At 35.8% G+C, this 24,494-nt stretch overlaps 2 protein-coding genes across 3 annotated transcripts in view; one reads left to right on the forward strand and one right to left on the reverse strand.

Moving 5' to 3' along the window:
• Positions 1-1,704, reverse strand: part of SELENOF (selenoprotein F) — a 56,274-nt gene extending 54,570 nt beyond the window's left edge. The window contains exon 1 of the mRNA XM_021690037.1: positions 1,606-1,704. Within this exon, the coding sequence (XP_021545712.1) occupies positions 1,606-1,689 (84 nt within the window). The 5' untranslated portion in view covers positions 1,690-1,704. The remainder of the gene's footprint in view (positions 1-1,605) is intronic.
• An 868-nt stretch (positions 1,705-2,572) lies between these two features.
• HS2ST1 (heparan sulfate 2-O-sulfotransferase 1) overlaps positions 2,573-24,494 on the forward strand; it is a 167,615-nt gene continuing 145,693 nt past the window's right edge. For both annotated transcript variants that reach the window (XM_021689977.1, XM_021689978.1), the window contains exon 1: positions 2,573-2,759. In XM_021689977.1, coding sequence (XP_021545652.1) covers positions 2,636-2,759 — 124 coding nt within the window. In that variant the 5' untranslated portion in view covers positions 2,573-2,635. The remainder of the gene's footprint in view (positions 2,760-24,494) is intronic.

The following is a 24,494-nucleotide window of genomic DNA, read 5'->3' on the forward strand; positions in this document are numbered from 1 at the left end:
GTATCTGTGATTTTCAAGGCTAGGCTTCAGAAAGCATTGCAGCTTTTGCTCTTTAGGAGCGCTGCTCTGAGACTGCCATGAAAAGAAGTCGGGCTAGAGGATGAGAGGTCACACGGAGGAGAACCAAGTCACCCTTGCTGACAGCACCAACTAAGAATGAAGCCATCTTGGATCTTTCAGTTCAGGGGACCTACTAGCTCAATGCAGCTCCGTACATGACCCAGAGGAAATCAACAGAGGAACTGCACAGCAGACCCACAAAATCATGAGAAATTGTCATTTCAAGCCACCAAATTTTGGGGTGGTTACACAACATAGATAATTAAAGACAGAGAAATCAGGAGAAGTCAACATGAAATGTTACTCCTTATCTCTGTATGGTGGTGGACTCTAATTATTGAAGATTGGCAAAGAAAAAAAAGGAGAAAACCTCCAGTAGAAAGTTTAGAGAGGGCTCTTTCAGTAATTTCTAAAGGGCCCCAAATGCCTGCATAACAGAATACTATGATACTAATTAGAGAAGTTAAAAATCCACCTTTAAGGTATGGTTGCAAACAAACAAACAAAAAAAACCGGGCAGGAACTTCAAACTCTTTGAGGAAAGAAAAGCACGGGCTGTTTATGGATGTCTTCGGTATAGGCCCTAACTTCCTCAAACCTTGCTTAAGTCAATGAAACCAGGTCTCCTAGGAGAAAACTTTTCAGCTGGCTCAGTAATGAAAATACCTGAAGAATTAATCTGATTAATGAAACGTGTAAAATCTCCCGCAGTGCCTAGAAAAAAAGAAGTTATTCATAAGGCAAAACATGGACCGCAAGCTTCTTAGGAGGAATCAACCAATATTAAGTTGTACATGAATGAATAGAAAAATAAGACCAAATTAGTCCTTCCCCATTCAAAGATTAAGAACGCGTCTGTTGTGTTAATGAAGAACTAATTTAAAAAGTTGGTTAACACTGCCCGATTTTAAACGAGATGAAGGCTATCATTTTAGAAAATGGATTTCAAAAAAAAAATTATGCTTTAGCATAGAGTAGCTCCTTTTGTTGCAACAAGGTTGTTTAAAACCACAAATGGCACTGAAATGCACCCAGCAGCACGTGAGTAACAGAGCTCGGAGATAAAGAATTAGAGACCACTAACAATTGAGAGAAAAAAGTAAACAGGAAAAGTGTACCCCAGACCAAAGACTTGGGGGCTTTCTTCTAAGATTTAGGGAGCCTTATCACAAAGAACGGTAGTTCCTTGTATTCTGCCCGTTTAAAAACAATCTTCATTCCTTTCTAAGATTCATTGCCTCTTCCCCTCCCCCCCGCCCAATGTGTGGTTTACAGGTTGTTTTTAGCTGGAACTCTGCAAAATATAAGTACTACTCAAGATATTCTGAAGTCAGGAGAAAGAACCGCTAGAAATCCGGGGCGGGAAAGGAAAAGCATCAAACGAGGAATGAAGCCACGTAGCATTCCGGTCGCAGCAGTCGCTAAGGAAGCCCAGTCCTCCCAGCCTCTCCAAGTGTGGCTACCATGCAGGATCGAATGTTTCGTATTCCTCAGCGCAACATTCCCCACTCGCCCTGGGCTGCCGCGGAGATGATCTCCACTTACCGTTTGAAGTACAGCAGCCAAGAGCAATCGCAGCCCAAACGCCAGCGGGAGCAATCCACCCGGCCCAGCCGCCATCGCTACCATCTTTCGTAGGTTTCCGACTGCCCGGAGGACCCCTCAACTAGGGGCGTCCACTCCAGAGCCTGATCCAAAACAGGATGTTAAAGGTCGTTGTCATCAAGTCTCTTACTCTGCAGAGACAGGTATTACCTAAGGGTATGTTGAAACTTAAAGGTGGTCAAATATCTTTATATTTGACATAAATATAAAGTCGCTGGGTCCTTTCGAAATCCCTATCAGGCATTTTCCTAAACTCCCCAAATCTGTGCTGCTCTGAGCTCCTTCCTTTTATTCACGACATTTCGTCCAGCCACCAAGAAGCCGCGCCTTCGCCGGCTTCAGCCCGCCTTCTCCAAGTTTACCCAATCGAATGCCGCTTTGGTTGACACCCACGGCAAAGGAAACCAACCGTAACACGAACCAAGAGTGAGGCTCCGTGTTTCTTCGGTCCAATAGGCACAACTGAACGAGAGCAGAGGGTGGAGCCTCTGGTTGCCGAGCAGCGTACGTGGATGCGTGCGCGTGGGGGCGGCGGGGGATGGGCAGGGGGCGGAGCCGAGGGCGGCGCAGCCGCAGCCGCAGCGCTGGTGGAGGAGCGCGCGGCCGCGAGCAAAGGAGGGAGAGAAGGAAGGAAGAGAAGGAGGCGGGCAGGCGGGCGCGGGGGTCGGGGACTGAGGCAATAGAGAGGCGAGAGCCCGGCAGCCGCTTCGCACTGTGTTTGCTGCGCGGGCTTTTGGAGGGGGCGGCCGTTGAGTCGGTCCAGGAGAAGCGGGCACCGGCGGCGCTGGTGCTGGCGCCTGGGGGCGGGGGAGTGGGGAGGCGAGAAGGGGGGTCGCTGCGGTGGTTCTCTCGCTGTCGCGCTCTCCTTGCCTTTCTTTCGGCTCGGTGGGCTCCCCCCGGCGTCTCACTAGCTTCCGGGGCCCCGCTCCCCGCCCCCCGCGGTATGTCTTGATCCCGAGCAGCGGGTTTCATGGGGCTCCTTAGGATTATGATGCCGCCCAAGTTGCAGCTGCTGGCGGTGGTGGCCTTCGTAGTGGGGATGCTCTTCTTGGAGAACCAAATCCAGAAATTGGAGGAGTCCCGATTGAAGCTAGGTAAGGAGCAGAGGCACTCCGGGGTGAGTGGTGTGGAAGGGGCCGGGCCGGGGAGGCATTGCGACCGGAGTAAAGGGGCTATCATCTAACCTGCGGTCTGGCTCGGGGGCAAGAGGGTGAAAGAGCTTGCATCGAGAGCTGGGACTGGGGGCATCGAAAACACAAGCTCCAAGAATGGTGTGAATTAAACTTGAGGGACGTGCTGGGCTCGCGAGGTCACCGGGCAGAGGTTGCTAAGGTGGGCTTTCCCGTGCCTAAGGGTTACCAGAAGTAGGCATTTCCACCGGGGAGACGGCAAGAGAAGACCGAATTCGGTAGGGAGCGGGAACTGCTAGAGGAGGCAGGAACGCTTAGCCTTGTGTGTTTTCTTGAGTCTACGGAAAGCCCTGGCAGTGTCAGTCGAGGGGTATTCTAATTTTAGGTGTGGGTACCTGGAGGCACATCTTTTGGGGACGGGGAGCTTCATGAAGGGATAGATGCCCGGAAATGGAGGGAGATACTGGGAATGATGGTAAGAGAAATACACTGTAGTGAGTTGCACTCTTGTGCTGGGGGCAGCAAGGGACCACACAACTGATGGGAGAAATAGGCTGCCAAGGTAGGACAGGAAAGCAAATAAAAAGCTTCAGCGTGGTACTGAAAGGAGGCATCTAGGCATTTAAGTACTTTTTTTTAGTGGAGCTAAATTTTATTAATATTGTGGGTTTACGAAGAGGAATGTTTGCGTATGTGGCCCCCGGCAATGTTGATGTGCATTTAGGAGAGAAGGGAACGCTGAAGGGGAATTGTAGTGAGATTTAAGTTGGTGGAAGGAAAAGTAAGATTATGCAATAAATAAACCATATGCTTAAGTACCTTAAGGAGTTAACAGTGCTTACTTTAATGAGAGAAGGGGTCTGAAGTATATAATGTTGGAGTCTGAAGTTGTGAAAGACCAGAAAAATGCAGATAATAGGTGCTTTCAGATTAGTAGGGAACTTTGGCATTTGGGAGGATTTTGGGGTGGGGGAGGGAGTGTTAAAAGAATGCGATACATTTTGATTTAAAAATGTACATGGCATTTAAAAATCAGCTCGAGGCTGTAATTTGAATATGGAAAAGTAATGTGAAGTGTGTTTGTGTATATTCTTTCACCTCAGTATTGTTTTAAATACTTTTTGAGAAGCAAGCAATAAAATACCAGCAGCAAAATCATTTAGACTAAGTAACAGCTAGATTCTGCTGTGGGTGATAATTAAAATTACGGAAAAATGTATTAGTAAATAATTGTAGTATTAGAAGGATAGCTGCCTATTTGCAGTTTTGGCAGACTTTGCAAAAAGCCTTGGAAACATTTTAAAGAGCAGTCTATCAAAGAGTATCAAATAAATCTAATTGAAGTGCAGCTGAAGTTGAAGGAGGAGCTAAGGATAATTCCATTCCTCAACTCTAGGGTAAAACTTACCCTGTACAGTTTTGAAGAGATATCAAATTTATTTACCATGACTTTATTAATTATGTGTCTTGTGTGATGGAAAAATTATTCACCTTAAACATCGAATGTTGGCCAATACACGTTTCCTTTTTGTTTGGATCCACTTAGCATTTGGGGTCATTTTTCTGGCCTCTTTAATGATCCAACTTTACAGAAAAAAAATGACTCCTTTTAGAGAAATTTGAAAGTTATATTAAACATAAGATTCGTATTTCTTCTTTGTTGTATCGCTATTTATATTTCTTGAGCACATTACAGTAGCTAGGATAACTTCAATTTTTATTTTCTTTTTTTGCCTCAGATTTTTTTTCATAACACTTGAGAGTGGTTTCCATAGATACAAACTAATTGTTCTTCAAAAGAGGATTATCTTAACATGTAGAAAGCCACAGGTAGAAAATAATGTGTTTTTTCCCCCATGATTTTTTTACAAGAAACCTTTAAATTCTTTCACAAATAGTAAATATAGATCAAATCACATACTCAAAAATGAGCCAAGAAAAGGAGCTCAAATACAAAACACTTGAAGGACTAATAATGCTCTGGAGCTGCAAAAATATGGCAAGTAAAATGTTTAACTTTATGTCAGCAGTCTTGATTTCTTAAAAAGAAAAGTCTTACAAAAGACAGTACTAAAACAGATGTTCCCAGTGAGTAATCTTACTTAGGGAAGGAAGGCAGAAGAAGGCATAGTTTGACAATCAGACTCTGTACTAGGCACTTCCATATGCGATATTCTTATGTGATCTTCCAAGAACACCACAGAAAGCTATTTTTACAAATGCAGGAATAGGCTCAAAGGTTGTATAACTTGACCACATAACTAATAGTGGCGGAGTCAGGATTGGAACCCAGGTATGTGTGATTCCAAATCAAGTGCTTCTTTAATTATACCAGGCTGCTTGGACTTTATATTGACATTACACTAAGATTTAGCAGTTTGAATAGAATTTTTAAACGGTAATATCAATGTTTAATTGCACTTATTGCTAAGAATGAATATAATTCTGGGAAAATCTAATTTCTGACTCAAAGAAATTGGTTTAGTGTAATGTCTGCTCCTTGTTTATATCCAAATAATGAACATAATTATATTACCCAGTGAAACAACTGAAATAGGTTATTTCTGTTGTAGGGAAAAAAAAGGATGCAGTTGTTTTCTGTAAGTGTAAAGCTTTCTGTAAGCTTATGCATAAGTTACAAAATTTACACAGTCACATCTATCAATTTAGGCAAGTAGGTTTCTTCTGTTATTTGAGAAGACTGTCCCCAACCAAGATTATGTACATTCTCTATATTTTGTTATAGTATCTTATAATTTTATTATATATAGATATATTTATTATATATCTTAGAATTTTTATTTTTTACATTTAGTTCATTAAAGCATTCATATATTTATAGAGATTTATTATAGTTTCTTCCAATGAATAGCAACTTATGGCAAATAATATACTAATAAATCATTTTCCACTGTATGTTACAGTTCTTTTTTCATATATTACAATTCCTTTTTTCATATATTAAATTTTCCTATGTTTTTGGATTGATTTTGGACTCCATTTTTTCTACTAATTACAGATTCTCTAAACTTGCAGGACCTCTATATAGGCTTCAAGACATCCATGAATTCCCTGAAATTATATACATAGCTTTCATCAGATTTGCAAAGGCATATGTGATCCCTTTAATGGTAGGAAACACTGACTTGCAGTAGATGGTTTGTATTTAATGAAGCACGTTTTTAATTTTTTTTAATATTAATATATTATAACATGCAGCTTGAGAGTTACATTTAGGATACAAACACATTAGTTATGAAAATGTTCTCTGGGGTGTTATGTTGAAAAACTTCATTTTATTAAAATGTATACTTAATTTTTCTAATGGAAGATATGGAGTCAGTGAAAACTGTTACTTAGCTTACTACTTACTTAGCCGTTAGAATTGTATATCAGAATTTGTTGCTTTTACAAAGTAGTTTTTTTCTGAATCTCAAGAGACACCTGTTGCTAATGCTAAGATGGAATAGTGCAATGAAAGCTTTGTTACATAAATGTTAGAATTAATATGCTTGATTATTTTATTTTCTATAGGGTCTAAGGATTTAAAATAATATTTGCTGTTCAAATGCTTCTAACACCACCCCTACAGGAGTCTGTGAATAGCTTAGGGCATAATCTTTTAAATGAGGACAGTAACTCAGAATGGACTATTTAGTCCTCTTCACTGGTGAAAATTATGTTACTCTCTCTGTTCTTAAAATCCTCCTAAACTAATGAACTAACTAACTCCAGGACTAAGGTTGAGACTGAACTTTGGAATTTGGTAGTATTTAAAGTGCCTGAAATGATGCAAGAGTATATGCAATGTTGCCAAGAATGATAGATTTCTCTACTTCTGAAATTGCTTGAAAAATGCACAGGAGCTACTGTTTAGAAGACTTTGGATTAATTGGAATGCAGTTATTCTAGAATTGCTAATTAGTGCCTCACTTACGAGTCCTGGACAGGGTGTCTAGTGCCATGGAGTAGTCACTAGAAACAAATTGGTCTCAATTAAGGTAATCCCGAGATGTCTGTCTCCCACTCTGTGAAGACTTCTAACAGCTTTTTGGCACCTAGTGGAGTTGAAATAACAGTGAATATTCAAACACTGCACTCCAGAAGACCACTTTTGAGGGATGTTCTTATAGACATCTGGACTTGACAGTCACTGTAGCCTAATTATTTACAATTATCTACCCACCTACTAGTAACTGTGTTTAGCTACTCTACCTTTCTGCCTGTTAACAATAGATTATCTGCCTGTTGGATCACTTGTGCACCTGACCCAGTTTCCTAACCTACAAGGCATGGTTCCAGAAGTTTTCCTTCATTCTCCTGTAATCATTGCTTCTCTTTCTGCTTGGGTATTCTCACTAGCATATGAACATGCTATTATTTCTCCCACCCAAAAACCAAAGCAATACTTTGTCTTTTTTTTCATTAAAGCAGTACTTTGTCTTGACTACCCTTTTTTCAGACCACCTCTGTTCCATATTGTGGCTTTCCTTTGCAGTAAAACTAAAAACTTGTCTAGTTTTGCTGACTCTTAATTGCCAAATTCAACAGTAATTTCCCTAAATCCTGTGGTCAGTTTTTGATCTTTATTTTATTTGACCTATCAGCGGAATTTGACACAATTGCTCATGTCCTCTTTTTTGGTAGGTTTTCTTTACCTTGCTTCCAAGATACCATACTCTTGGTTTTCTTCCCACCTCATTGGTGGTTACTTCTCCAAATCCTGTGTTAGGTTCTCCTTTTCTCCTCAACCTCTTAGCATAAGCATAACCCAGGGCTCAGTTCTTGGAACTCTTCTCAATTTACTCTCCCTTAGTGGGTGATTTATATGCTGACAACTTCCAAATATATATTTCTAATTCAGGCCTATTTCCTAGGAATTTGGCTGCCCACTAGAGTTTGTCTTTGAGTAGTTAATAGACATCTTGAGCTCATGGTGTCCAAAATGGATCTTCTGATACCTCTCTCCCGTGCCTTATTCAACCTGAATCCATTTTATCTTTGACCTTCCCTATCCTCAGTTGATGGCAGCTCTATCCTTTCAGTCACCAGGGTTTTACTTGACTTCTTTTTTCATACTCTGCATCTAATCTGTCAGAAAAATCTTGTTAGATTTACCTTCAAATATTTCTAGAATATGACTACTATTCAACAGTGGCACTGTTATCACCCTAATTCAGGACGCCATCATCTTTTCCCTGGATTACTGCCATGTCTTAACTAGTTTGCTTCCACAGTTGCTTTTCTACAGACTATTCTTAATATAACAGCTAGAGCGATCCTTCTAAGATGTAAATCAAATCATGTCACTCTGCATAAAACTCTTTGGAAGCTTCCTGAGTTAGAGTGAAACTAGCTGCTTTTAAAACAAAGCCCCCAATTTTATTGGCTAAACATGGCAAATGACTTTTTTTCCCATTCACATATTAGGTGATCATTTTGGTGGATGGTTTTCTTCTACATGGGTGATTGATTCAGGGTCTTGGGTACCTCCTGCCATATAGGGTATGAAAAGGGTGAGGAGGCCCCCCTTTCTAAACTTTTTTGGCCTCTTTTATCCTCAGTTTATTGATGAAGACTTCACTATATGCAAGGGGGGAGGTTGGGAAATGGGGTTTTTATCTGGCAGTTACTTATCAGTACAATTGTGTATTATGGAAGGGGGCAGCATATATTTGAATTTTTGAATCTCTGCATAAATCCTAAAATTTATTTAGATTTGTTTTATGCCTCAGCTATAATATAAACTGTCTCAGTAAGTGTTCTGTGTGAACATGAAAAATGTGTATTCTGTTGTTATAGGGTGGAGTATGCAGTACATGTCGATTAGGTCTAGTTGGTTGGTAAAGTTGTTCTTCTATATCCTTGATTTTCTTCCTGCTTACTTGTTCCATCAATTATAGAGAGAGGGGTTTTGAAATCTCTGATAATAATTGTGACTTTGTCTATTTTTGCTTGAAGCTGTTACTTTTTGCTTCATGTATTTTGAAGTACTATGATTAGGTGCATAAATGCGTAGGAATGTCATGTCTTCTTGACTAACCCCTTTTTCATTATGAAATGACCCTTTTTATCATTGGTAATATTCTTTTCTCTGAAACCTACTTGGTCTGATTAGCCACTTCAGTTTTCTTTTGATTAGTGTTAGCATGATAGATCTTTTCCCACTCTTTGATGTTAACCTGTTTGTCTTTTTATTTAAAGTGGATTTCTTGTTGGCAGCATGTAGTTGGGGCTTGCATCCAATTTCATAATCCCCCTTGTAAATGGTGGTGTTTAGAACACTTATTGTTAATGTAATTATTGATATGGTTGGGTTTAAATATGTGCATTACTATTTGTTTCCTATTTGTTCCATCTGTTCCTTGTTTCCCCTTTTCTCTTTTTCTGGCTTCTTTATGATTGTTTTGTTATTCCATTTTATCTCATTTGTTGACTTATTAGTGGTGCACTTTTTTGTGATTTTTTTTTTAGTGATTGCTTTAGGGTTTATGGTATACATTATACTATGTCATATGTAAGAACCTTAATTATACTTCCATTTCCTCTCCCTTAGCTTTTTGCTATTGTTATTATAGATCTTATTTTTACATGTAGGTTCTATAGCACATTGTTATTTTAAACAGTTATCTTTTAAAGAGATTAAGAATTCTTATTTTATATTTACTCATCCATTTTCCATTCCCAATGCTCTTCATACCTTTGTGTAGATGCAGGTTTTCATCTGGTACTATTTTCCTTAATCCTGAAGGATTTCTTTTAAAATTGGTTATACTGGGGTGCCTGGGTGGCTCAGTCTGTTAAGGGTCTGCCTTTGGCTCAGGTCATGATCCCAGGGTCTTAGGATCGAGCCCTGCATTGGGCTCCCAGCTCAGTGGGGAGCCTGCTTCTCCTTTTTCCTCTGCCTTTCCCCACTGCTCATTCTCTCTCTCAAATAAATAAAATCGTTAAAAAAATAAAATTAGTTATACTGAAAGTCTACTGGTGATGCATTTTTTTTTTTTCCACTTTTGTATGTCTGAAAAAGTCTCTACTTGCCTTAGATATTTTTGCTGGGTATAGAATTCTAGGTTAATATATATTTTTTCTTTCAGTACTTTACAGATGTTGCTCTGTTGTCTTTTGGCTTATGTTGTTTCTTATGAGGCTGCATCATTATTACCTTTGTTCAGCTGTACATAATATCCTTTATTATTTTGACTGCTTTTAAGACTTTCACTAGGTTTTAAGTTAACTGAAATGGACCTTGCTGTTTTACTAACAGCATGTTTTAGTATGTATGTTATTTTAATTAATTAATATTTAATTAATGTTGATACAGTATATTACCTTTGTTCAGCTGTACATAATATCCTTTATTCTTTTGACTGCTTTTAAGACTTTCTTTTTTCTTTTTTTTTTTTTTTATATTTTTTATTTATTTATTTGAGAGAGAGAGAATGAGAGACAGAGAGCATGAGAGGGAGGAGGGTCAGAGGGAGAAGCAGACTCCCTGCCGAGCAGGGAGCCCGATGCGGGACTCGATCCCGGGACTCCAGGATCATGACCCGAGCCGAAGGCAGTCGCTTAACCAACTGAGCCACCCAGGCGCCCCTGCTTTTAAGACTTTCACTAGGTTTTAAGTTAACTAAAATGGACCTTGCTGTTTTACTAACATACATGTTTTAGTATGTATGTTATTTTAATTAATATTGTTGATACAGTATATGTGTTATTTTGGTTAATAGTAACTTTTAAAAGATAATGAATTAAGAAAATTTAGCTGCACAGTGTAAACATCATAACTGAAATCCTACTGCGAAAATGAATTTTTATTTGGTCTTCAGTAAAGAGAGTTGTAAACTCGACCCTCTTTGTTCTTCAGAAAAGAGCTTAGTGGTTAATTAGGGCTGTCTATGGTTCTTTCAATTTCTAAGATGTGATATAAAAGGACAATATCTTAAGTGATAAATATAATATTTTGAATATAGGGAGGAATGTTGGAGCTTTGAGTAAATTGAGTTACTGAATTAAAATCGATAGAAATCCTCCTTCAGCCTTGCATTTGACTTAGTTGTTTTAGCTTTGTCCATATCATACTGAAACTAGTTCAGCAGTTGGTTTTGACGTGAAGATTGTTGATCAAATACAACTGAGAAATTTGTGATTATTTTGTATTTAGATTTTAGGAAGCTGCCTCTAATTGCCAGCATTTTTTATTTCACCATAGTATTTTTTTTTTTTTTTAAATAAAATACAGCCATCTCCAATAAAATGTTGCATGTTCCCTGTGTGTTATACATTTCTGGCAGAAAGCCAGTTTAACTGAATTGTTTCCTCCATAGAAGAGCTGATTAGAAAAACTGGCTTGACATGATCTTAAGGTATATTTTAGGTATATTCTTCATTTTGTTAAATAGGATAGAATAAAAACCATCATTGTCCTCTAGAACATAAATTTTTTATCTTCCCTTCATGTTTTGAAGATTAAAACAAAAGAAGCAAACACCCTTCTAATGATATTTTAGTGTCTCAAAATAGCTTTCTAAGCAAGGAAAATTAGGGGTATGTGTGACTTTTGCTCCTGAACCTGGGAGTTGTTCGTGAAGTCTCTCTCTGATTTGGGATGAACCCATCCAGGAATGTCTGATTGGTGAGATACCATTATGCACCCTTTCTGTTTTGTCCTAGGTTAGAACTCTGACTAATTAAGCCTGTGACTAGCTACAGCTAGTCTTCCTCATGACCACGCTGACTTTCCTTTGATTTTTTTTTTTTTTTTTACTTGATTTGAATCTCTTCCTTCTTTACCACTGGTCCCATGTTTCTTCAGTGCTTTTCTGCTTTTCCCACCAGTGGCAAGCCATCATGATCTGTGAACCTTCATCTATAACAGACAATAATAACTAACACTTGTTGAATACTTATTGTAAACTAGGCATATTTTAAGTGTTTTATATGTATAACTTCATTTAATATAAATGTTGCTTATTTCTGCTGTCCTCAGAGAGTGGGAAGATAAAATGATCCTCAAATGATGTAATGAATGTGAAAACGTTTGTAAACTATAAAAACTACAATTAAAAAACTGTAATTATAAATTGTTATTAATAGTGATGATAATATATTTATCTTTTTGTTGCTGTTGTCTTTTTGGTTTAATATAGTTTTGAGTTTATGTTTTTTTGCTGCTGTAGGCTTTGTCCAATGCTCTACCTCATAGGATTACACTTGTCTTACAAGTGTTTAGATAAATCAGATGATATTACATGAGTTAAAGTTTTGACATTCAGATTAACTATTTCTTTCCTCTCTTAGGAAGGAGTAAAAATCATGGGCAGTTCATATTATTATTTGCTCCTAAAGATAGACATCTATTTACTTTCATAAAAATTACAGAAAAGTCTTGGTTCTTTAACGTGACTGAAGTTCCTTCACTCTTGCCTACTAATCTTTGTCAACTTGGCAGTTTAAGGATAGATTTTTATAAAATGCACGTTAAATTTGAATTGTGACAAGGGAATTTCGGTGTGTGTGTGTGTGTGTGTATGTAAAAGTTTCTTAGCTTCCAAATAATTTTTTTAAAGCGTTGATAGTCAAATTAGTGGAGGAAGAAAGAACCCAAGCCTATTTCTCCATTATGGAAAGAGTTTTATGTGATAGTTCCTTTATTGTCAATTTTCCCACAGTGATTCATTGTCATATTCTTAAATAGAGGGGAAAAATGTATTCTGTATCCTTTATTTTAATTGGGGAATTTCAACTTTTTCTTTTTTATTTGAATATGGAATAGATTGTATTGTAGGTTTAATGCGGAGATCATGAGAATCCTAAAGAACATAATTCTTGAATCTTACACAGCATCAGAGACTTTTCAACTACAATTAAATATAATGCTTACTTCAGCTTCTGAGGTAAATTTTGGAGAAATAGCATCATTGCTGCCTTTTATTTAAGGAGTCAGGGAAACAATCCATACTTGCATTTGGTTTACACAATAAAAGTGAAGTGGAAAGGTCTTATTAGTTAGTAATAACAAAGACAGTTTGGGAAAATCATAAGAATTGAGGTTATATAAGGTTGTAGCATAAATGCTTTGTGATACTGCTCTTCTTGCTATGATATTACGGGCTCTGACTGCGATTTAAGGTTTTTACTGTCTACCCATTAAGGGTAGACAGAATTTAAGACCACATTGTTGATTATTTAGAAAAAAATTATGGTAAGTAAGTTATCTTTCTATTTGGTTTTTAATTTAAGAAAATCTGATAAAATAGTTTATAATTTACTCATATAGCCGTGATAGCTAAGAAAAATTGGACTAAGTTGACATTTCTAAGCTACAGTTTTCAAATATGATTTAAAATAAGTATTGTTAGATTAACATTAAAGGATAAAAATAAATTGCGGAAGCTTAAATTAAAGATAGTTTTGAGGAGAGCTGTTGCCTTAATTTTTTTTTTTTTAACCGTTCCTCTGGTTGTTCATAGTATAGTACATACAGTTTCACATACTTGGTGTAATATACTGATTCATTTTATAGTCCAAGCAGTAGCTACCTAATTATCTTGCCTGGCGATGAAAATATTCTTGAATAAATAAAGTGATGCACAAAAGTCATATAATGTTTTGTTTTAGACTAGGGTCATGATCAAATATATTAACTTATGATTTATAAAATTGAAATTACTGATTTAATAAGTAGTAATACCTATAGTAATAGTCTTCTTTCTATATTAGAACAGCATTAATAATAGGTAAGATCCTGGTTACTAAGAGCACATGCACCATTAGACATAAGAAGTGGGAGCTCTTTTCAAGGGAGGAACAGAAGAAGGCAGGAAAAGTACAACAGTCTAGGTTAAGTTAGTATAATGAAGCTATCTTCCTTAAAAGCTTCTGAGAACAGTTCTGAAGAAAGTAATGCAGTTATGGTATGCTTATAAGATAATAGGACCCCAAATAATACTCTTTTTCAAAGTAGTTACCTTGAGAAAGTTATACATTAAAAATAATGTGGTTGCCAAAAATATTTTGGAACTGTGTAGAATTTGGTGTTAGAAGTTTTAAAACTACACAAGATCAATTTTATTTCCTTACAGACATAGCTTAAAATTATAATTTAAAAACTTAAATTATAAAAGTAATTATGGATTATTTGGAAAAAGGGGAAAGAAAAGGTAATCTTTGTTTTGCATACTAACAAGCCCATTATTCTTTGCAAGTTTCTTTCATGTAGGTTTCTTAGATAAAAGTGATTATAATATTTTATCCGTATATTTAACATCAGATCATAAACATGTTCCTAGGTTGTTATCACAGTAGCTAACATAACAGTGGCATAATAAGCCCCCTTTTTGAGGTGGGGAAATAGGAGTCTTTTAATAGTGTTTCACCTTTTCATTATGGTAAACTATGAAGTAACTACTATGAAGTACTGATTTTGTTTCATTTAGCTCTAATATCCTAAATATAATAACATAAGAGTTTCAGAATCTCCTTAGTTGGATTGAAATTTAAAATCCCAATCTAGAATGCATTTGACTTTATTCTGCTTTCCCTTGTGGGTTTCATCCAGAGCTTATCTAGGTTTTGTGAGGCCTCTAGGTTTTGTAATTTCGGGGGTCCTTTTTAAGAAAAAGTACAAAATTATAAATATAAAATCATGCCTACGACTTTTGGAAGGGGCCCATGCCAAGTGTATGAACCGAAAGTTTAAACTTTATTAGCTTTATAGTGTAAATCCAATGTGTAATTCCATCCTTCTGATGCCTTATGATACTCAAAGTCCAAGAAGGAAAGTGCTCTCTGATATACTAAAGAACTGTTCTTTTTTTCTTTAAAGTGAATTATTTATCTTTCCATCTATGTATTTCTGTCTCTATACCTTGTGAATACCTTGGTTTGTAAAACATTTAGATGAAGTTATAAAAAAACATGGTTGCTGTTGGAGATAACTGCTTGGGTCTGGGGAGCAGATAATTAATCCACCCCCCCCATTGAAATTCTGTACCAGTTGAGCAAATACATAAGGAATCAGATGGAGATCAGAAATTTGCAGGTGGAGATCAGAATTTTGGTTGGATAAAGCTGGATTGGAAGGTTTGGCTTAGATGTATCACCACAGTGGCCTTCTCAGTACTCTTCATCTCTGAATATGATTTGTCCAGCCATTTACTGCACTAAACAACTATAGGCCTCTTGACAGGGGCCAGAATCTAGGCTTTCCTTTAAGTCTACAGCACAGAACAGCAAAAACTGTGTGCATCTTCAGATAAAGACTGGCTCTAAATGAAAAAGAACTTATGTGACACTGAAAGAAGCATGCCCAGTTCTATCTCCCAAATTCACCAGAGAAGTCTTTTACACTCTCTCTCCCCACACTATGAATGTTTTTTTTTTTTAAAGGTATTAAGACTTTTAACTTCACAATTTTCCCTAGATAGTAGTTGGCTTTTCAGTTTGGTTCATGGTATTTTTATGTATACCATAGATTTTGATTTTGATATAATTAAAATTAGTCATCCTTTAGGGTTTTTGCCTTTGGTTTTTTATGTATATATACATATATGTGTGTATATTTAAATAAAGATGTAATAAATATATATACAGTTTTATTTGAGTATGTGCTTAATGGTGTTCTGGTTTAATCTTCATTTATTTAAGAGTTTTCATTTCTTTATATAAATTTAGTTTCTAACATCTATAATTTTTTTTTTACCTCTGAAGAACTTTTAACATTTCTTGCAGGCAGGTCTACTGGTAACAAATTCCCTCAATTTTTGTTTCTCTTAGACAATCTTGATAATGTCCTTCGCCTTTGAAGAATCATTTTGCTGGATGCAGAATTCTAGGGTGATGTGTTTTTTTTTTTTTCGTTCAACACTTTAAAATATTTTACTTCAGTCTCTTGCTTGCATGGTTTCTGAAGAGAATTCTGATATAATTCTTAATGTTGTTCCTCTTAGATAAAGTGTTATTTCCTCTGGTTTCCTTCAAGATTTTCTCTGTCTTTGCTTTTCTGTAGTTTGAATATGATGTGCCTAAGTGTAGATTTTTTCAGTATTTTGTTTGATGGTCTCTGAGCTTTATGGTGTGTGATTTGGTCTGTGTCATCTATTCTGGAAAATTTTCAGCCATTATTCAAAGTTCATCTGTTTTTTTCTTTTTCTTCTGATACTTCTATTATGCATATGTTACACATTTTGTAATCGTCCCACAGTTCTTGGATATCCTGGGGGTTTTTTTGTTTGTTATTTTTTCCTCTTAGTTTTTCAGTTTGGGAATTCATATTGATATATCTTCAAGTTTACTGATTCCTTTCTTGGCTGTGTCCAGTCTGTTAGCCCATTAAAGGCATTCATTTCTGTTACAGTGTTAATTGAGTTTTGTCATTTTCTTTTGATTCTTTCTTAGGGTTTCCATATCTCTGCTTACATTGCTTACATTATCCACCTGTTCCTTCATGGTGTCCACTTTTTCCATTGAAGCCCTCAGTCTACTAGTCATAGATATTAAATTCTCAGATGTGATAATTCTAAAAATATGTTATATCTGATGCTTGCTTTGCCTCTTCACATGTTTTTTGCTTTTTAGCATGCCTTGTGATTTTTTGATAGCTGGTCATGATGCATTGAGTAAAAGGAACTCAGGTAAATAGGCCTCAGTGTGAGGTTTTATGTTACCTGGCTAGGAGGCCGTATTTACTGATTATTTTAACTGTGGTGTCAGAGGTTAAAATTTCCTCTAATGTCCTTGTCTTTGGGTTTCTCTAGTAACTCCTGAGGCTTGTTTTTCTTTCAACTATTAGATAATTATAAGGTACGAGCCTTATTGTTAGTAGGTAAAGTGTGGGAAGAAAGGAAGCGTTCTATTATCCTATAATTAGGTCTAAGTCTTTTTTTTTTTAAATTTAGAAATTCTGTTTAATCCACAAGCTTTATATAGCTTTAGTTAAACAAACAAACAAGACAAAAACAATGAAAACAAGACACTATTTCAAAGTCTGGGCCCTTCTAGCCTTCCAAATACGAGAGCTCTGAAAGTTGTATGTATCAATTGGAAGAAAAGACAAAATTATGAATGGAGCCATGACATTTCATAAAACAAACTTTTTTTTATAACTGAAGGATCCTTCCTGGTCTAAGTCTTTTAGTGAGCCTGTGCCTCTTGGCGGTGACTTTATGGAGTGCTTGTTAGCTCCCCTGCCCTTCTCCCCTCAACACTTAGGTGAGACAAGAAGTCTAGGGAGGATTGAAGTTAGGTATTTCCTTTACTCTGGGTTGGTTAGGCTTTGGTAAAGTGGTTTCCTTTTATGGAGACCAGAGTGAGCCCTGGGCTATTTCAAATGGCTGCTTTTCCCATCCCTCTTTGGAGGTATGAGGGAGTTTTTCTCAGATCTTCATAGTGTGAACCTGTTGGTGCACCTGGAGCTAACACTTAGGAAAGTCCTCCTCCCCAAGCTGCCATTCCCAGATTTTTTGTTGTTCTCAAGTTAGTCCACACTGAACTTTCAGTAATTCATCAATTGTAGTTTGTGTTCCCAGGGATACTGGCCCCACCTGTGGGCTTCACAGCCTCTCTAAGCTGTGATTTTCTGTATTCACCTATCTCTCCAATTTTCAGGGCAGCAGTTTGCCCTGGTCCTCAATTCTCTGATGGATCTAACAAGAGTTGTTGATTTTCAGGTTGTTGGCTTTTTTCTTACTGTGAGTATGGTAGTAATGACTTCGAAGCTCTTTTCACATGTAACCAGAAACACTCTTAGTGATATTTTATAAGTAGTCATACAGTTTTATTCTGTTACTTTTATTTTTTGACTTCTGTGTTTTAGTCCATCTGGAATTTAGGTTTGTAGGGATATAGGGAATAGGGTATGTATCTGGGCCATTTGTTTGCACTACTTTGCTTAACAATTCTTGGGTGTTAGGGTTTTCTGCTTTCAATTATTATAGCCTGATTATTTTCTTTAGTACCTGGTAGGGGTAATCTTTCCTGCATATTTTTGCTTTACTTATTATTCCAGTTCAACTTCAGAATGATGTTGCTAAAAAAAAAAGGCATTAGGATTATTAATTGAAATGCTTCAGATTGATTAGAATGATAGTGTAATGTTTGGACTTCGCCATCTGGAAATATTTATCTTTCTTTATTCAGGTTTTCTTTTACATTTGGAAGTTTATAATTTGTTTTCAGTTATACAGGTTTCTTGTGAGATGTATTTTGTGCATTTTTAAAACTTTTATTTTGAAATAATTTTATGCACATGGAAGTTGCACAGAGTACACAGAGTTCCCGTGTACTGTTTAATGTTACCTAGCTCCCCCAATGATGGCATCTTATCAAACTGTAATTGACATTAGTGTGATACTATTAACTATGGACTTTATTTGGATTCCATAATTTTTTACATGCATTCTTAAATATATACATATATACACATACACACATATATATATCTGCTAGCTTTACTACACACGTCTTTTACTACACACGTCTTCCCTGCCCTCTCATTCTTCCTCAACCTCTCCTCCCCCTCCCTCTCTACTGGAGAGTGAGAATGATAATAATTTTCAGGAAGCTGCTTTGCTAACAGATTTGAAATTCTAAAAGCTTTTCGGTTGCTTTCATTGAGGTTTTTAGGAATATAATCTTCTCATTTGCTAATAGTGTTATTTTTGTTTCTTTCTGTATCCTGTCATACTGCACTGGCTAGATTTGTAAGTTATACTTATTTTGTTCTGATTTTTATGTAATTGTCCTTGGGCTTCACATTTAAGAGGAAAATTAGCTGTAGATGTATATTATTAGTTGATTTCCCTAATATTTGGTATTAAAATTAATCATTGATATGTAATAAGTGCTTTGCCATGTTTCTGGAATTCTAATCACATTATACAAATTATCTCATTTAATCTTCACAACCTCCTAAAACAGGTGTCAATATTGTTTCTTTACAGGTGAGTAGTATATTGATTTAGGTTAAATAATTTACTTAAAGTTACATAGTTTGGCTCAAGCTCAAGTTTTAAAATTTTTTATTCATTTTGCATTTAACCATTCTTCTTTGTTATCTCCTATAGCAATACAAAAGATGCATTTTCAGCTATTCAGATGAATTTGATTCTGGGGCATGTGTTTATTCCATGGGAGTGGTATTCTAGAATTAAATAAATTAATTTTGTAAAATTCAGATTAAACACTTCGCAAACTGCTATTCCAGTGTTTAATTATACTTATCAAAAAAGTATGTTCTTTAACGGGTAGGAGTACTAAGCGGGTTCCTTCCTCCCTTTCTTCTGCAGGTATTCGTTTGGAGATAAAGCCATTGTTGAGTATTTAAATATGTCAAGATTGCTTTAGTTAGATGGATATGAGATTAATTGTGGGAGTACAAAGAAATTAATATTTTATACTTAATTATAGAGAACATTAACTTTTTCAGGAACATCAAATGTTAACTCCCCTGCAGTTAAGTTTAGTATGCATTCTTATTTCTGATGACTTTAAGATGATGTCAGAGTTTTACTGTGACTTAGCATTAATGAATCATAAAATAATAGACTTTTATTTCAAATAAGTCTTGAAGGACATTTTACTGAGTTTCCTTCCCATTGTAGGAATGCTTTCTTTTCTTTTTTAGTATGTTATTTGTGGGGAAAGGGTTAATTTTTTATTCTAGCTGCAGTCTTTAATAATTTTTAAAATCCCCAGCCTTCTATCTTGTATGTATATATCTCTTTCAAATTTGAGCCAGTTTTAGTGTACCTATATTGTTTTCTTTAGGCACCTTTATCTTTTGCATTGACATTCATTGGTTCCTTCTCTTCCACCTTATACTTATTTCAGTAACTTAATTAGGTAAAAGCTGTAAAACCATACTTGTGCTTATATATCATAACAATAATAAATTCTTTAAAATAAATTTTATTTTGTCATTGACTTTGGTTACATGTGTGCTCAACAGTTATTCTCTGATATCTAACTAGATCACTTGTTAAATGTTTTTAGCTTGCATTCCTTTCGCTGAGCTGTTACTGTAACATTAATTCTCTGAAATCCTCTGGAAGGAAAGATGAAGATTGTATGTTGATTTCTTCTGGTCAAAGGAAAGGTACATTGGTAGAACAGTGTGTATAAAGTATATTCTGTTTTGTGTTTGAAGATGGACTACACAGATGTCTTTTTTCCAAAAGTTCTTTGCTAAGTTAATGAGCAGGTTAGGTGAAGCTTATTAGGGGTGAACAGCTTGAAATTTTGAAATTAAAGTGTACATAGATTTTTCTGTTTGGTGTTAGGGGTATTTTCTAGCACCATTGCTTGATTTTTAAATTAGAATCTTCTTTCCCAATACAGATATCAGTCACTTTCAGTTAAGTTGCTGTGAATAATTCCTCCTGACCATTTCTCTTTTAAGCTCTTTCATTCTCTTCCCATTTGATTTCTTTATTCTCAGTCTTTTTTGACAGCGTTTTTTTTTTTTTTTTTTTTTTTTTGGAAGGCAAGGACTCCCTACGTAGCTTTTGTGATAGCCCAGTTATGAAAAGCAGTGGGATAAATGTTCACATTATAACTTCCTTTTATTGGCTGAGGTGGTGCGGATTAATAGAAAAGCAGAAACAAAAAATAGTGAATGTTGGCAAGTGTTCAGGTATTTCTTCTTTTGTATCATTCACCTTTGGCTCAGATCAGTAACTGCTTATGAGTAAGTTTTTCTCAGCCTTAGAAATAAGGAGTTGGGGAAAAAAAAGTAAGGAGTTGAGAATAATGTGTAGGTAACTGATTAGTATCCACCTCAGAGAGGTGTTTTGTGGATTAATTGATTCTTAGCCTAAGAAATGTCAAAGCAGTATAAATGCAGACTACTATTATGATACAGTAAAAGCTGTTTTGAAAAAAAAAAAGTAATTGAAGTGGTAGAAGAGTCTTCCTTTAAGGGAGAGATTGGATTTGAGTTTCTGTATGGTCTTTCATTCTGAATACTAATTAATCCTTGAGCATATGTAAAACTGAAGTTTTTTTTTTTTAAAGTTGTGAAGTGTTTATGCAAGTAGGTTCAATTTAAATTTCTTGCCATATAAAGTGTGTAGGAGGGCTTCTTGAGGTTTGCTTTCAGACTGAGTGATTTCTCATCGATAGAGCTAAGCCATTTTCATCATTAACCTTTTGGACTTTTATTTTTGTTAAGAACAAGAGTTAAATATAAGTCCTTAGGAAAGATAAATAAAAATTGCATCTCACACGTAGGGTACAGACTAATTGCAGCTCTGTGTAATGATCGGTTGTAAAAGGTGTTTCCATTCCTCCCGGATCTGTGGGTTATCTCTTACCTGATCCATTTGCTGAGTTTGTTTTTGTGATGGAAAAATTAATTTGAGCTGAAGTATGTCAGGATCACTTAGAAAAAAGTTACTGCATGGTGTACCACAAATAAAGACTTAGTTTTTTTTTTTTTTTTTACTCCGTATCATATATGTGTTTGCATTTTTTGTTTGTGGAATAGTGAATCAAGTTTATACTGTTAGAATTTTAGAGTGGTGGTTCTCTGTTAGTCACTTGTTGGAGTCGCCTCAGAAGCTTACACAAACAAACGGTCCTGGCTGGGTCTCACCCTCCAAAGATTCATTTGGTTGCTTTGGGGGGTGGCCTGGGCTTCAGTTCCCCGGTGATTCTCATGTGCAGCTAAGGTTGAAAGCCTCTGTTCTAGGGACTCAGACTGAATCAACTCATTTTGAGTACACGTTAATGTTTTTTAGAATTAGCTCCTAAAAATTCTTGTCATAGTTACAGGACTATTATGAATATTTTAAATTATGTTTTTGAATTTACCATGGTTACCTTAAAATGAGCATTGTTGATGCTACCTGTATTTTGCAGGTTTACCAGATTTGGCCAAAAGATTAGAAGGCTTAATAGTTAAACTGCCTTTCATAGTGAGGTATTATTTCCTTCAAAATATAAGAAAAAGAAAAGTAGAGAAATACTGTTTTTTGGTTAGTTTCATAACTTTTATAATTCAGGGGGATGAATAAAATCCCAGTTAGTACATTTCCTGTTAGCAGTATGTTTTCACAAGGTGTTTTGTAAATCCACCATGTGCGTTTTAGTCCTTTTTCTCTCATTTTCAAAATTGGAACAGATTGTTGAAGTTGTATGTGCAAACGTTATTAAAATAGATTCATCATTCTAATAATAATTACTATTTACTAAAGCTGCATGTTTAAGAGCTTGTTTAGGTGACTTCATATAGGTTTTCAAATTCTGTAGGCTATGGTAGGAAATCCAATTAGATTTAAACTGACATTTAATGTTCTGTTCAGAGTAGCTGATGTCACTTGGGGAAAGGTGACTATCTTATTTCAACATGTTTAGGTTTGGGAAGATAATTAAACAAGCATTCTCATATGATTTTGGGAAATGGTGACTATTAAAAACACATTGGGCGGTAGATAAGCTGTTCATACACCAATCAAAGGTGTGTGACTCAAACATGTGTAGTCTGCTGTAGAACTGGAAAAAGATGATACTAAGGATAATTTTAGAAGCATCTCCATGGACAGTTACTGATCAAGCCTGATTGATTCTTGGCAAAATTATGTCATTGTTCGTATTTGGTGCTTAGCTGTTTTCTGGAGTCTTTCCTACTCTGTCTCTTGTGCTGTGATACTATTCTTCTCAGTTACCTTTTATAAACTTTCTGGATTTGTCTTCCTATCAAATGTAGAGTATTCCCCAAATTTCTTCTCTCCTTTTGACTAAAATTTCTCTTATCTGTAGGGTTTTTACTGGAGGTGGGGGTAGGAATGTGGGTTGAGAGACAGAGAAAGCAATTCATAAAATTTTCCTTCTGACCATTTCCTTACCATATAGCCTGTGTACCCACTACTTGGCTTTATTAAGTATTAATATATTTCCACATTTATACTAAAACAATACAGATACGTCAGAGCCTCTGGTACTTCTAACTGAATCCATTTCCCTCTTTTCCTCTGCACAGGTAACCACTGTGTGGAGTTTATCTTTTTCAGAGGTATTTTCATAAACCAGATCAGTCTCTTAAGTAATAAATCAAAATGAGTGAAATTTGGGAGGGAAATGTTTATGAGCAGAAACTTGATACCCCACTTAGAAGTTATTAATAGTGATAAAACCAATTCTGCGTCTAGATATTTTTTTCATCCTGACTCTGAATGTTCTATACTGATCGTTTAAAGACTTTCCTGTTGAAAACTTGTAAAAGCTTATGAACCTAGGCTGTAAGGGGACACAAAGGATTAATTCTACCTTGTTAAAATCTAGTAATGTGTGTAGAAATGTGATTATGACTTGTTGACAAGGAACCATTGGATGAACAGAATTCAGTGTTTTTGGGACTAGGTTGTTGGCAGGCACAATTAACAGTGCTAGCATCATCGAAACAAGCCAACTCTTTTATCTCTGTCAAATAAGAGATCAGTCCCTTTAAATTTTAGATAATGAATAGAATTCATTCAGACTGTAATTTACAGTGCATTGCTGAAATAGGTTATTGTTGATTAGATTATCCTGATTCTTTATGCTATTCTATTTGGTTCACATGAAAAGGACTGAAGTAATTCAGAAGAGGGTAAAACAAAGGTTATAAACCTTTTTAGAGTTCAAAAATATAAGTAAAATTATTTCAGAAATAATGGAAATATTTTGTATTATTTCTAAGAAAATCAACTTTTTGGAGGACTTTTCCTGGGGCACTAATTTACCTATTAGTAAATTACAGTATTAGTAAATTTACTAATTTACAGTATTAGTAAATTAGTAATACAGTATTAGTAAATTTACCTAAATGAAAAAGGATCCATGTATGTGTTAGAGACAGATTTCCTGCTTCAAGCTGAGGCAATGAATGGCCTCTTCTCCTCCACCCCCCTGCCCCCATCCGTCCCTCTATGAAGAAATATGCTTCCCTTCATTGATAAGGTAAGGTTAGAGTCATACTCCATTTATTTAAAACAACAAAACAACCTTTTTTGCATTCTACTCTTCCTGCCCCCAGTTAGTTTTCCTTTTGAACTCTGCTTTGGTTAGTGATTCCTTAATATTTCCATATTTCTTAGACTTGAAAACCAGGAGTGATCCTTGACTCTTCTTCCCTTTATGTATAGTCAGTTACCAAACTTCTTGGGACTCTGTTCTTTTCTTCTAGGCTTACTATAAGGTTTTCATTTCATAACAAGCATGAGATGTTTGAGGTTTCTTCCAGCTTTCAAATACTATGATGACCTTTAGATTTAATCTAAAATTAAATGTTAGAATGTCATATTAAAGGCTTGTTGAAGGAATATTAATAAATTTTGAACAAAAAGTACTGATTTTAGATCAGATTGATTTAACTAAAAGGATCCTAGAAATTGAGAACTTTGTACTTAGTGTGAAGTCTTAGTATTAATATTACAAAGGAATCATTGAGTATTAATAAGGCTTAAATGTTTGATACTGAGCTTTGTATCTAACTTTTTATGATGCAAAAACTTTGAGTTCTTGTTGAAGAAAGAAGAGTAAATTTACTCTAATCTTGTATTGATCAGGATCTGGGCAAGTGGGAGAACCTGGTCCCAAAAAGAAAAAGTTTTAATTCAAATTTTTATTTCTGACGTCTTCTTACAAAGGATTTCAGAAGTCACTTCGAAAGATTTATTGTATTGTGCATTTCCTTTGGAGATCATACATTGTGAAAAGAGGCTA

The sequence above is a fragment of the Neomonachus schauinslandi genome, chromosome 4, assembly GCF_002201575.2.
Source record: "Neomonachus schauinslandi chromosome 4, ASM220157v2, whole genome shotgun sequence".
Lineage (NCBI taxonomy): Eukaryota > Metazoa > Chordata > Mammalia > Carnivora > Phocidae > Neomonachus > Neomonachus schauinslandi.